The sequence below is a fragment of the Dromiciops gliroides genome, chromosome 3 (assembly GCF_019393635.1).
Source record: "Dromiciops gliroides isolate mDroGli1 chromosome 3, mDroGli1.pri, whole genome shotgun sequence".
Lineage (NCBI taxonomy): Eukaryota > Metazoa > Chordata > Mammalia > Microbiotheria > Microbiotheriidae > Dromiciops > Dromiciops gliroides.
Window position 1 is genome coordinate 178747285 of NC_057863.1, and position 14163 is coordinate 178761447.

General features: G+C 40.1%; 1 protein-coding gene across 1 annotated transcript in view; it reads right to left on the reverse strand.

Moving 5' to 3' along the window:
- Nucleotides 1–393: 393 nt before the first annotated feature.
- The window catches only part of GAS6 (growth arrest specific 6), a 101974-nt gene continuing 88204 nt past the window's right edge, over nucleotides 394–14163 (reverse strand). Inside the window, 7 exon segments of the mRNA XM_043990631.1 lie at nucleotides 394–1330; nucleotides 1332–1396; nucleotides 3641–3869; nucleotides 7470–7565; nucleotides 7567–7649; nucleotides 12469–12595; nucleotides 12597–12638. Of these exon segments, the coding sequence (XP_043846566.1) occupies nucleotides 1241–1330; nucleotides 1332–1396; nucleotides 3641–3869; nucleotides 7470–7565; nucleotides 7567–7649; nucleotides 12469–12595; nucleotides 12597–12638 (732 nt within the window). The 3' untranslated portion in view covers nucleotides 394–1240.

Consider the following 14163-nt stretch of genomic DNA (forward strand, 5'->3'; position numbering starts at 1 on the left):
AACCCTCATAGAATCTCAGGGTTGAGAAGCTCCTGGGGCAAGGCGGGGGGAGTGTTGCGGGGGGCCAGTGACAGTCTAAAGCTGGGAGGGACCTTAGAGCCATCTAGTCTAACCATCTCATTTTTCAGAGAAGGAAATTGAGGTCTAGAGAGGCTCAGTGACTTACCCAAGGTCACCAAGTAGTCAAGGGTTGTAACTGGAACCCAGGTCCTCTGACTTCAGTCTGGTGCTCATTTCCCTTTGTCTCTCTCTGACATCTGGTCTTTTTAAAAATTTATTTTTTAAAATAGTGAACATTTTTATTTATAATTTTGAGTTCCAAATTTTATCCCTCCTTCCCTCCCCTCCCACCTCCCTGAAGTGGGTAAGCAATCAGATGTGGGCCATCCATGACATCCAGTCTTTATGTGAGGATCTCCAGTGATGGGAAACTTCCTACCTGCTGAGGTATGACCCCATGCCCCCAAGGCCACAAAGCTCAAAGTTTATGGAAGAAAGGACACCAACTTTGAATCCCCTGAAATAGATCACAGTTCTTCTACTGGACTGCATTCAAACATGTTTATCAAAGGGCATCTTGTAATTAGCTGGTGAAACAAATGCTAGCAGACAGGGATGAATTTAGCATCCTGGAAGTTACTGGGAAGAAATGAAGCAAAAAGACAGAATTCCCTTGTATTTACACATACATGTATGAACATGCATTGCACACACATCATCTGGCCTCTGTTACTGACAGTTTCCTTCTTAACCCCTGATCATTCCACACAGCTCAGTCATGCAGAAGAAAAGTTGACTTCAGACATGGAGTTAAAAAAGGTTTTCTGTAAATATTTTATTCTTTCATATTTCATAAATCAGAAAGAAGTATTTGGTAATAAAAATAATAGAGAACTATTATTTTCTTCAAGTCTACGTTGATAGTTTCTAGGCCTCCTCTGTTCCCTCAGATTCAACATTCATCTCATGAAAAGCTTTTGGAGTTTTGTGTGTGTGTGGTTTCAGATCATTAATATTAGTCTTCTCAGCTATTTACAAATATATTACAAAGGTCTGGCCACAGGGCAAAGGAAGATTTCAATGATCGATTGTAAGGATCAGTAGCTCCTACTGAACTTCAGAGTTTTTTTAAGAGAAACTATACAGCATAGGGAGATTGAATAAGTTATACTTTTTTTTTTGTAAAACAAAAGCATGAAAAATTTTTGGTTATAAAGTGTGTAGACTGTTTCCGAGGAGCCTACTGACCAGCTTGCTCAGTCGGAGGACAAGAGTGCGATGTGATGTCACCGTGTTTATACGTGGCCTCGTCTAAATCCAATGTTTTCTGGGTTGACCGTCAGGCTCATGCAGCCATGGTAGAAGGCAGTGACTGGAACTGACATCACAGGAACATCTGGGTCAAAGAGGAAGGAAATACAAAACATCTTTAGCATGACAAGCCATCTGTGATGAATGTGTCCCTCAGCTTCAGAAAATCATCCCTTTGATAACAGGCCCCATACAGTGGTCAGGTTTTCTCTCCCTCTGAGCATTCCGTAGAATGCTCACTGTCCGGTCGTCTTGCCATTCTTTATTCCTTACTTTTTCTGATCCTGTGGACTGCCCTTATGAGATATAAAATATACATATTAATATTAATTTATATTATATATTGTGTATTCTATTTTATTATATATACACATATGTATGTATATATGCATATAAACATATATGTATTTATATACATATGTTATCTCATTTGATCCTTGTCTCCCTTCCTATGGACTGATAAGGGGAATAAAACACTGACACACTTGGTAGAGTATACATATGGATAATCACATCAGAAACTACTAAACCAAGTGCTCTATGACGTCTGACAGGGAAGTTCATTACCATGCTCCTCTGAAAGACTTTTCCTCTTAAAATCTGCTTAGTTTGTGTTTTAAAGGATAAGCAAGTGAAAGAAGGAGATGAAAGGAATTCCTGATATGGGAAAGAATCTAATAGAAGATACAGAAGAGGAGAGAACACAGCATATATATGCGGTTCAGGGCTGTGTGGTGTAGGCTGAAATACAGAGTACAGGGAAAGGTGATAATCTGAAATTAGTTTGGCAAAGGAGTGTGCCCAGAGTTGATGCTTTTTTTTTTTTGAGGCAATTGGGGTTAATTGACTTGCCCAGGGTCACACAGCTAGTAAGTGTCAAGTGTCTGAGGTCGATTTGAACTCAGGTCCTCCTGAATCCAGGGCTGGTGCTTTATCCACTGTGACACCTAGCTGCCCCACGAGCCTACAGGTTGAGGAAAGTCAAATCTACTTTTATTTAGTAGGCCTCTTGATTCATGAATATTCACTGAAGATTCTTGAGGAGAGGAGTGACATGATTCAAGCTAAGAAATCGTTTTAGCTCCTTATTGTAGTGAAGAAAATTAAGGTTGACTCTGGGAGATAACTGGGAACTTATCAACACCTGACTCTGCCTTTGCATCTACCATCATGTTATTCTGATCACATGGTTCACGCCTGGAGGCAACGATATTCAAAAATAATTAAACTGGAAATTCTGACTCTCAGCCTGGCACAGTGCTTCTTCAGACTCAATATTCCCTGACGTGTGATGGTGGCCCTTAGGATAGGGTAAGCTAGTGGGTTATACTTGGGTAATATCATTGCACAAGGAGCAACAGAACATGCAAGGCTCAATAAGAGGATATTTTTGTCCTTTGGATCTTCTATAAACTATCACACTGATCTCCTTTGATTTTATATATATATATGATGTCCAACATGTACAGGTTGCTATGTGCAGATTTCTCTTGAAGAAGGGGGGAAGGCCAAAAACTCGACTCAAGCCAATTGCTCAGTCAGCATCTATAATTCAATAAAGACGCCTCAAATTTATAGACAATAAGAAAGCCTGAGAGGAGCCTCACAGCATACTGGGAAGAAATCTGGCTTTGGAGTTAGGAAAGGCCAAGTTCAGGACATATAGTAGTGGGCTCAGGTAACTCCCTCTAAGACTCCCAGCCATGGATGAGCTGTCATTTTTGCACTGCTCAGGGGCAGGGGTGCTTTACTAAATGTTTAGCAATCATCTCTCTAACAAAAGGCATAACAAAATGTTAAGTTTAATCTGCATTATTAATTCAATCTTAAGTCTAGATAATCAACAAAACAACAAGTCAGGTCCAGATCTGTTGCATTTGCCAATATCCTAGGTGTAAATGCCCACACTGAACATCTGACTTTCAGCTGTGGAGCCTAGAGCACATCCAGAGGTTGGCTCCAGCACATCCCTGGGTGGGGGTGGGGGTGTTTCCACAGTAGGAATTCCCTCAGGCTGGTTGCAATAGCCTCTGAAAAAAGCAATGCTGACCACAATCTTTGGTTGCAAAAGTGATTTCCCCACTTGACTAGAGAAAGAAAGACTATAATCTAGCTTCCCCTTTCCCTACTTAAAAAAAAAGTCCAAAGCCTCATTTTAATAGCTGCTGTGAGAAAGCCAAACCTTCCTCCTCCAAGCATCATTTTGCTGTAAATAATTTTATGAAGGTCAAGGCAGATGAGGGCAGCTACATTGCTCTCTTCCTCCCACTACTTCTGGTGTTTGAGCGGGAAGGGGTGGAGCTCCGGGATAGTAGAATCACAGCATTACCTGGCAATCCACCCGCATATGTCTTTAGGGGACTCTGTAGGTATTTTTTCAAGGCAGACAGTCTTTCCTCCAGCTGGGAAGGGCTCACTTCCATCTGTCCCTTTGTTCCATCGACGTTCAGGGCTATCTCACCCTCCTTTATGCGGACTTCCACCAAGTGAACCTGCCCATCACAGACTTTGATTTCCATGAAGGTCATGGGCACATCTTCTATCGCCAGTACAACCAACTAAAGGAGAGAACAGATAAACCTGAATGAGCAAGGGGACAGGGAGAACAGTCATTAATAAGTACCTACTGTGATACAAAGACAAATGTGAGTCAGTCCCTGTCTTTAAAGACAAGTAAATATGGGCTATGGACAGTTAGGTGGTGCAGTGGATAAAGTGCAGGGCCTGGAGTTGGAAAGACCTAAATTCACATCTAGCCTTAGACACTCACTAGCTGTGTGACCCTGGACAAGTTGTTTAACCCCGTTTGCCTCAGTTTCCTCATCTGTAAAATGATCTGGAGAAGGAAATGGCAAACCATTCCAGTGTCTTTGCCAAGAAAACTGCAAAAAGGGGTCACCAAGAGTTAGACACAACTGAAACAAAAATATAGGTTACATAGAAAATAAATCCAGTGATGTGTGTATGCCAAGGAAGGGAGGGAACAACTGGGGGCATTGGGAAAGGCTTCTTGTAGAAGATGGTGCTTTGAGTGAGGTGAAGGAGCCTTGAAGATCATCAGGGGTTTCAAGAGTCAGAGGCAAGAAGGCTGGGGGAATAGCCTGGACAAAGGTGTAAAGGTAGAGAAAATGGAACATTGAGTTAAGGGATTAACAAGTTGGTCATTTTGGAGAGTGGGGGGCGGGGTCTGACTTTTCATGACCCCATTGTGATTTTCTTGCCATTTCCTTCTCCAGCCTACTTTACAGATGAAGAAACTGAGGCAAACAGGGTTATATGACTTGCCCAAGGTCACAAGGCCAGTAAGTGTCTGAGGGCTAGATCTAAACTCAGGTCTTCCTGATTTCAGGCTCCACTTCATCACTTAGCTGCTGATGGGAGAGGGTCTGATGTATAATTAGCTGAGAAGATAGGCTGAAGCCATATTATGAAGGACTTTACATAACAATTTAAAAGGAGTTTATATCTTATACTATAGCTAATGAGGAAACACTAAAGCTTTTTGAGGAAGGGAATAATTTGTTCAGATATACTCAGACCTGTGCTTTAGAACTATAATTTTGGCAGATGTGTAGAAGATAGAATGGAGAAGAAAGAGATGTAGTGAAGCCAATGAAGGAGGCTATCACAATAGGCTGGGAGAGAGGTGATGAGAGCTTCAACTTGTGTCATGATAGATAGATAAATCCAAGAGTTGTTGAAGAGGTAGAATAGATAATACTTGGCAGCTGATGATCGTGGTATGCATCAGGCCATAGGGAACTATCCTCTATTATAGGAGACAAGCACTGCAAAACATGCCCAGTGCAATTAGCATGAATGACATTCCCAAATCAATTTTCTGAGATAAATTCATTTGACCCGTGATGGGTGGAGGTGAAGAGATTTTGGGACATGGATTTGCTGTGGAGGCAAAACATCCTTAGGTCTATCAGGGTGAAAGGGATATACCCCATTTGATAGCTCTGGCCTTAGCTAATTATTCTTGTTAACTAGGTGCTGAGTTCAGTGATTCTTACTTACTGGAGGAGTACTGCCAATGCCCTCTAAATTTCAGTGCCCTGGAACAAAGCCTGGGTTGCCCAACCCTAGTAATGGCTCTGGGGTTTACAGAACAAAGCTTGGCCTTTCTTTCCTAAGAAAATCACCAATCATGAAGCAGTCCATCTACCAGTCTCATCTAATCCCCATTAGTCTTCTCTGGCTTCCAGGTTCATCCTGAGTCTGTAGAGCATATAGTTAAATTATGGGCTTAGATGTCCACATAGTTCCAGAGATAGAACTATCCATTCTAGAAGTCCACAAAGCCCAATATGCATATCTTTGTACTGAAAGTAGAGGCTAAATTTAAGTATTTCCTGTGAGAGGAAATGTTGACTAATGCTTATTCTTTTGGTGCGTTGCTCAATTCATATTAACAATGCAATCAAAAGTCAATCTCTAAGGACAATCTAGTTAATAGCATAATAGCATAATCTTATTTCAATAGTATCCACAAAGGATACTGGCTATAATGTGGATTCTTTGGAGGGTAAAAATAAACCCTCTTTTCCACCAAGTGCTGGTGTACCTTTTCCTTCCTGATACCTCCACACAAGGGGGAAATTCATGAACAGAAAGCTGTTTAATGAAACCCATCTATGTATGTTCCCTTTCAAACAAAAATACTTAGAAAGGGTATATGGGCCATGGGCATCCCTGTAGGGTTATATAGTACACCTGGGAGACCATCATCTAGCAGGTTTACAAGGCAGAGCCTCTATTATGTTCCATTCAGGCTGCCTCTGGTAGCACTGGCTTTCATAGAATCATAAATTTTAAGCTGAAAGGAAGCTTAGCGACTTAATCCAACCTTTTCATTTAATAAATGAGAAAATTAAGACCCAGGGAGCATCAATAATTTCCCCAAGATCAGACAGGTAATAATAATGATGACAATAGCTAATATTTATATAGCGCTTACTATACGCCGGGCACTACACTAAGAGCTTTACAATTGTTATGTCATTTCATTCTCACAACAACCCTGGGAGGTGGGTGTAATTACTATTTCCATTTTACAGATGAGGAAACTGAGGCCAACAGTGGTTAAATGAATTGCCCAGGGCCACATACCTAATAAGTGTCTGATATCAGATTTGAACTTAGGTCTTCCTGACTCCAGCCCAGCACTCTAGACACTACACCACTTAGCTGCCTTCAGGGAGGTAGTAAGAGACAGCCAGGATGCGGAACCAGGTTCTCTGATTTCAAATCCAATGTTCTCTCACTGTGACTGTAAGAAATCCTTCAACACCAAGGAATGATCCCATGCTAGCTACATACTTGTTCAGTCATATCTGACTCTTCACAACCCTGTGGGGTCTTCTTGGCAAGGAAACTAAAGTGGTTTGCCATTTCCTTCTCCAGTGGATCAAGATAAATAAAGTTTAAGTGACTTGCCCAGGGTCATACAGAGAGTGTCTGAGGCCATATTTGAACTCGGGTCTTCCTGACTTCAGGACCGGCAATCCATCCACTGTGTTACTTACCTGCCTCAACTAAATACTTAGGTGCCCCCAAATCCAAATGAGACTTTTCTAAGCTTTTTTTTTTAACCAAAGTTTTTCTAGGATTAAAAATTGAGCTGTTTTTAAACCTAGTAAAACTGTTTCTAAATATGCAAAGCATAGGAAACAAATAACTTTGCACATGCAGAGAAAGACTGGCTAATAAAAAAATAATAATAACAATAGTAAACTAGCATTTATATAACACTTTAAGTCATGCTTACAAATATCTCATTTTATTCTCATAACAACCCTGGCAGGTATTATCCTTTAGTATTCTCATTTTTTCGGGGGATGGGGCAATGGGGGTTAAGTGACTTGCCCAGGATCACACAGCTAGTGTCATATGTCCGAGGCTGGATTTGAACTCAGGTACTCCTGAATCCAGGGCCAGCGCTTTAACCCACTGCGCCATCTAGCTGCCCCCAGTATTCTCATTTTACAGATGAGGAAACTGGGACAAACAGAGATTAAATGACTCATCCAGGGTCACACAGCTAGTAAGTGTCTGGGGCTAGACTTGAACTCGGGTATCCCTGAAGGAGGTTTCTTGTTTGGACAAGTTAGTGAAAATGTTTGGATGGGCCTTCCATTATTTGTCACACTTACCTGTTTTTTGAGTTTTTTTTTGTGGAATGGTAGTCCACTAAGGCCAAGGACAAGAGGGACGGTTTTTTCTACTTCACTAACCAGGGCCAGAAGAACCGCCTGTATCGGTGGCGGGGCGAATCTCAGCAGTTACTTCTAGTCCCCATGGTCTCTGTGTTTCATCTCCAGCAGATGGTTGAGCTAGGAAGAAAGGCACATAGTAGAAAAAAAAGAATAAAGAGATAGCAGGAAAGCTGGATGGGGAGGGAGGAGAGCAAGACCAAACCCAATTCTAATAGCTTTGGTGATGCTCCCTAGCTTGTTGTGTTTCTGTCAAGGATGCATTGGCAGTCTGCGACCTCCTCTCAAAAATTATGTATTTAAATGCATAAAATAAGGGATAAATTACATTGGATTACAAAGGAAATCAGTTAGATTGAAATATAATTATCAAGTTATTGTTTTTTTTTTTTAAAGTTCATGGGGCGCAGTGGATAAAGCATCGGCCCTGGAGTCAGGAGTACCTGAGTTCAAATCCAGCCTCAGACACTTGACACTTACTAGCTGTGTGACCCTGGGCAAGTCACTTAACCCCCATTGCCCTACAAAAAAGAATCTCTCCTCTAAAGGGTCCTAAGCATTATTGTGTAAATGGGAAAATGTACACAGTGATAAATCTGTCCAATTATATTCACTTAAGACTGAGATTTTTAATTAGCAAACAAGATTCATTAACTTGGAAGGAAGCCAACCTAGCATTTGAGTCAGCAAACAGTATCTAAATATATACGTGAAGGGCAATGGGATGTCCTTCAGCTGTAGTGAATGAGGTGATTTCTAAGGTCCTTTGAAGCCCTAAAATTGCGTATGAATAACCCCCTCAGGCCTTCTCTTGTCTTTGAATCTGTCCCATTATCTACATTTTTTTTTTCTGAATTGCTCTGCCTATCTAGAGGAATTCAGTGGTGGTTTTCTCTACCTACAAAAAGTCATAGAAACTCTTCCCTTATCCCTGTTTAGAAGGTAAGACATCCTGACAGCTATTGCATCTTCCATGTAAATTTTTCAGGCAGGTTGAAAGATAGACAAGTACATGGAAAAGTTAACAGTGTGCTAGAGCTGCAAGGCACTAAGTATTTCAAGGAGAGACTAATCTTTTCTATCTTGTGATTAAATGTTCTTGACGACAGCTTCCCCGTTCAGTGGAGCAGGGTGTTGGATTGTAAAGAACAGCTTGCTTTGAAGACTAGAAGCCTGGGGTCAAGTGCTAGTCTTCTCCTACATAGCTGGGAGAGCTGAGGCAAGTTACTTTATCTCTCTGAGCCCCAGGCTCCTCATCTATGCACTAGGGATAATAATATTAGTATTAATACTTGGGAGGATCAAATGAGACAAATTATGTCAAGAGCTTTGTAAATTGGAAGGCATTCTACAAATGTATAGCTTTATCAAAAAGCAATAATTCAAATACTTGACTCCAAATGATTTTTGAAAAAAATTGTTATTTGCATTTCATGGAAGCAATCACATGGAATATTTTCCAAGAGAAAATATTCCTGGGTGTTACACCACCTGGTAGCTACTGGCTAGAGGCAGGCTAGATGCTATAGCAGATATAACACTGGACCTAGAGTGAGGGGAGATTTGAATTCAAAACCAGCCTCAGACACTCTCTGGGTGACCCTGGGAAAGTTACTTAACCTCTATCTGCCTAGTTTCTTAATTTGTAAAATGAGGATAATGACAGCACCTGCCTGCCATCATTCTTTCAAGGACTGAATGGCCATAATATTTGCATAGTGCTTAGCATATAGTGAACACCATATAAAATGTCAGCTATTAAATATGCTATATAAATGTTAGCTATAATTATTCAGGCAGCTCTGCGAGACTGTAAGTTGTAGAAACAGCTTCTGATCTGTCTCTCTGGATATTACCCGTACTGATTTACATCATAGGTCTAAACAAGGCCCCCCCCCCCCCCAAAAAAGTTAATCTTTGTTATATTTTTTTTGTTTGTATGTATTTTTGATTGTTTATATGGTGTGTTTTTTTAACTGGACTTTTAACTGGACTTACAGTTCCATCCCTGTGAGTATTACCTGCTCTATAGTTTGTAATCTTAGAGCCTGGAAATTTTAAAGATGCTTTAAAAAAAAGATGCCGTGATCTATAATTAGCATTAAGCTCTTCCTTAATCAAGAGAATCAATTTGTCTTAGGCAGTTTTCCCAAGGAAAAAATGTAGAAACTGTCCTCCCCCCTTCCCTGCCCCTCTCCCCCAAATCCCTTCTGAAGACTTTCCAAGAAGCATAAGCACTTTCATTTGCATTGGACTCCTACTAGAACGCTTTCTTCTCCCTTCTCCTATCCCAAGACAGATACGGACGTTGTTTAAGATGTAGGAAGAGTCCAGAAGACTTTAAACACAATGTGGGATTCATTGTCCCAGGACTTTATTTATCATAAAGACAAGGCTGAAAAAAATTGCTTTCAATATATAGGAGTGGCAGGAGTTTTCTGAAGCTTTACAAGCAAACGTTAGATCTCTTTGTGTGCCTCTCTGCACTGGGCCCTCACTAAGGCTGGAGACAGAGACTCTTGGGAAGTGGTATGGTGTATAACAGTCTCGGATGATGGTGTGTCATTGTTTCTCTGGCTGGATAAATAGGCTGAGAAAGTGTGCACGAGAATTGAGAGAATCACAGATTCTCAGAGTTGGAAAGGACCTCAGTGGTTATTTAGCCCAAATCAAGATGGCTTCTATAACATACCAAACAAAAGGCAGCCCGTTCTACTTTGAGACGGCTTTAATTCTTAGGAAGTTTTTTTTTTTCTTACATCAAGCTGAAATTGGCCTCTTTGCAACCCTACTGGCACCTCCTACCCCCATGTTGTTGTTGTTGAGTTGCTTCAGTCATGTTCAACTCTTTTTGACCCCACAATGCTGGAGTGGTTTGCTATTTTCTTCTTCAGATCATTTTGCAGATGAGGAACTGAGGCAAACACGGTTAAACAACTTGCCCAGGGTCAAGTGAATGAGCTAGTAAGTGAATGAGGCAGATTTGAACTCAGGAAGATCAGTCTTCCTGACTTCAGGCCCTGTACTCTATCCACTGCACCACCCAGCTGCCTCTATACATATAAATCACACTTTTATATAGACACAGACATTTACATTTCACCTAATTATTCCCACTGAGGAGATACAGAGCAAATAAACCCCCTTCTCCGTGTGACAACCTTCAAATACTGAAAATCGGCAGTCATGTCTCATGGGGGTCTTATGGTTAAACATTGCTAGTTCCTTAGACAGATTCTCATGGACCATGAATTCAAGGCCATTTACCTTCTTCTCTCTTGCCCTCATGTGAACCTTCTTAAGCTTAAAATGCTCTTTGAGAAAAGCTGTGCTTAAAATTGATGGTCATACTCCATATGTGGTCTAACTGAGGCAAAAAGTTCCAGTTATTCAGATACAAAGTGGCCTGAAAAATGCATTTAAGAACAGAAATGCCATGGAGAGACAGTTCTAAGCCTGACCTAGAGTTTGAATGTGGGAGAGGGAAAGAAAAAAAAATATCTCCAAAGAAAAGGAAGGTTACAATTCCATCAATGACCAAGAGGTTGGGCAGGAAAGAGGGTTGCTGTGGGGAGGAAAGTGAAAAGTAGGGTCAAAATTAAATTTATCTTGAAATGGCATTAATCCACGTTGGCCAAGGTATCACCAGGGGGAAAAAGGCAAGACAAAAATCAGGGACGAGAAGATGGATTGACCCTTGATACCTTTAGATTGACTGAGGCATATTTCAGAGAAGTTAAGGACTCTTACTAAAGAGCAGCCAGGAATGATTTGTCAAGCATTGCACATTGAACAGAAGCTGGAATAGAGGATTCTAAAGGTCCCTTACCAGTTTAAGATCTTGTTATATTTTTAAAATGAAGATGGAAGGATATATGAAATTGCTAATTTCATTGACTTGATGTCTTAACTGTTCTTTGACACATGTATATTAAACTTATGCATGTGTGTGTAAGCTTTTCAGGTAGCCGTGCAAGAATTATGGATGTACATACTTGCTAATGAGCTTTTTGGGTACCCCAGACATTGTGACTAAAGTGAGAAGAAAGTATTTAGGGGCTGCCATAGAGAGACAGCTGTGAGATTGATCTAGAGTCTGAATGTGAGTGTAAAGAGATAGGAAGACATAGTAAGAGCTTAATTCAATTACCGATGATGAATTAGAATGAAAATGCAGATGTATTCTTAGGAAATTTAGAGCTATAATATATTAGTTAATATAAAGAACTGCTATTCCACTTAAATTTTAACAGAATGGAATATAATTGAACAATTTTGCCATCTCTTCCCTGAGGTTTCATATTTTCATAGATTTAGAAATGGCAGGGACCAATCCAACATCTTCCCCTTCCCCCTTTGCCCAATAATATTTAAAAGTCATACTAGGGGAAGCTAGGTGTCACAGTGGATACAGCACTGGCCCTGGAGTCAGGAGGACTTGAGTTCAAATCTGGCCTCAGATATTTGACACTTAACTAGCTGTGTGACCCTGGGCAAGTCACTAAACCTCGACTACTTGGCCAAAAAAACCAAACCAAAACAAAGTCATACTAATAGGAATTATGCATCTAAGTGAAATGCATGGATATACACTGATCTTTATGCTATTATTGCATGGAAGCATTTGTAAATAACAAATGAATCAAAATGTGATATAGGTTTCAATGGAAAACTCCTTTTAGGCCACAGATATAAATTCCAAAAAAGTTTCTTTTTTGGCTAGAGAACATTGTTGTTATTCGGTTGTTTCAGTCTTGTCCAACTTTTCATCACCCTATTTGGGGTTTCTTGGCAAAGATACTAGAAAGGTTTGCCATTTCCTTCTCCAGCTCATTTTATAGATGGGGAAACTGAGGCAAACAGGATTAAGTGACTTGCCCAGGATCACATAGCTAGTAAGTGTCTGAGCAATCATAAACATTGTATTATAATCACTTACTGTAATTTAGACTAAAATATGCAAATCCACTGCCAGGGTAGAAGGATCCTCTTGACATCACTGAGAAACACTGCATTCTGCTATTTGTTTTGACTATATCTTGGATTGTGGTATCATCCCCATCCAAACCAGTTCCAGCTCCTCATGCAACCATCCAGACGAGGGTTTATCTGGAAAGACAGGAGAATCCCAATAGCTTCCTTGGGTTGGGGGCGACAAAGAAGGGGGTGTGCTCCCAGAGACCAATCAAGGGACAATGGGATCATTGGTGCCACCAATCTGCAGAGTAACCCATGAGGACACAGGCAAGGGGTGATTTACCCAAAACAGACATATTCAACTCCTCACTTACATTTGGGCATACGTATATAAAATAACTTATTATAGGCTTTCAATTAGACTGTCTTTTGATCTGCAAAAATCCAATTGATACTGAGCATTCACAGAGTCTTAGAGTTGCAAGGGTACCTCAGAAACCACCTATTCCAACCCACAGCTGAAGTAAGAAGCCCTTCTATGATATCCTTGACAAGTGGTTATTTCATTTTAAAAACTTTTAACAAAATGGAAGCCTGGCATAATTGGAGGCTTAGTTACAAAGACATGAGTTTGAATCCTACATTAGACACTTACTAGTTGTATGACTCTGAGCCAGTCATTTAACCACCCAGCCTCAGTTTCCTCATCAGTAATATGGGGGTTAATTAATAGCATCTCTGTAATAGGATTGTTGTGAGGGGTTAAATGAGATAATGTATATAAAATACTTTTACTTTTAATTTATGTACTAATTTAATATGAAAACTTAATCAGTCAACTTATCCAATGTCTAGATTTTTCCAATTATTAGGAAGTCTTCCTTATACAGCATCTACAACCTGTTGCTCCTAGTTCTGATCTCTGGGGCCAAGAAGAATAACCTATTATTTCTACATGATAACACTTCAGATATTTTTAAAAGTGCAATTATGTGTCCTCCTTTCCCTTCAGGTGAGATATCCCTAGTCCCTGAACTGATCCCCTTATAACATGTTTGAATACCCCACCATACAAGTTTTCTTCTTTTGGACCTACTCTTCTTCTTTAATGCCATTTTTCAAGTGGTATCCTTAACTAGACACACAGTACTCTAGAAGTAGTATGACCAAAATGGAAGTTATTAATGATGATGATGCTTCACATTTATATGGGTGCATTGTTAGACAAAGCTATCCCTACAGTAACCTTCTAAAGAAAATATTCTATTGCCTCCTTCATTCCGAAGATTATGCTTCTGTTATTGCATGTCCTAAATCTACATTACTTTTTTTAGCTGCTATATCACAGTTTACTGATATCGGGCTTTAGTCTTCTAGACTTTCTAGTCATATTCCATATTCCCATTCAGTACTTGTGCAATTGATTTCTTGAATCCAAGTACAGTGCTTTAACATTTATTCCAACTATATGTAATCTTGTTAGCTATAGTACATTATTATATCTTGCTTGGTTTTTCTTTGGATGCTAATTCTGTCACTTGCATTTAGCTAAGACATTTCTCGCTTTGTGTCATCCACAAATTTGATAAGCATACCATATAGCTTAATATATCTTAATCCCAGTATTATATCAAGGAGTTATACACAAATCATTAGTGCTGGAAAGGATCTTGGTGCATGGGATCATAGTATTTGAAGCTGGAAGGGAATTTAGAGA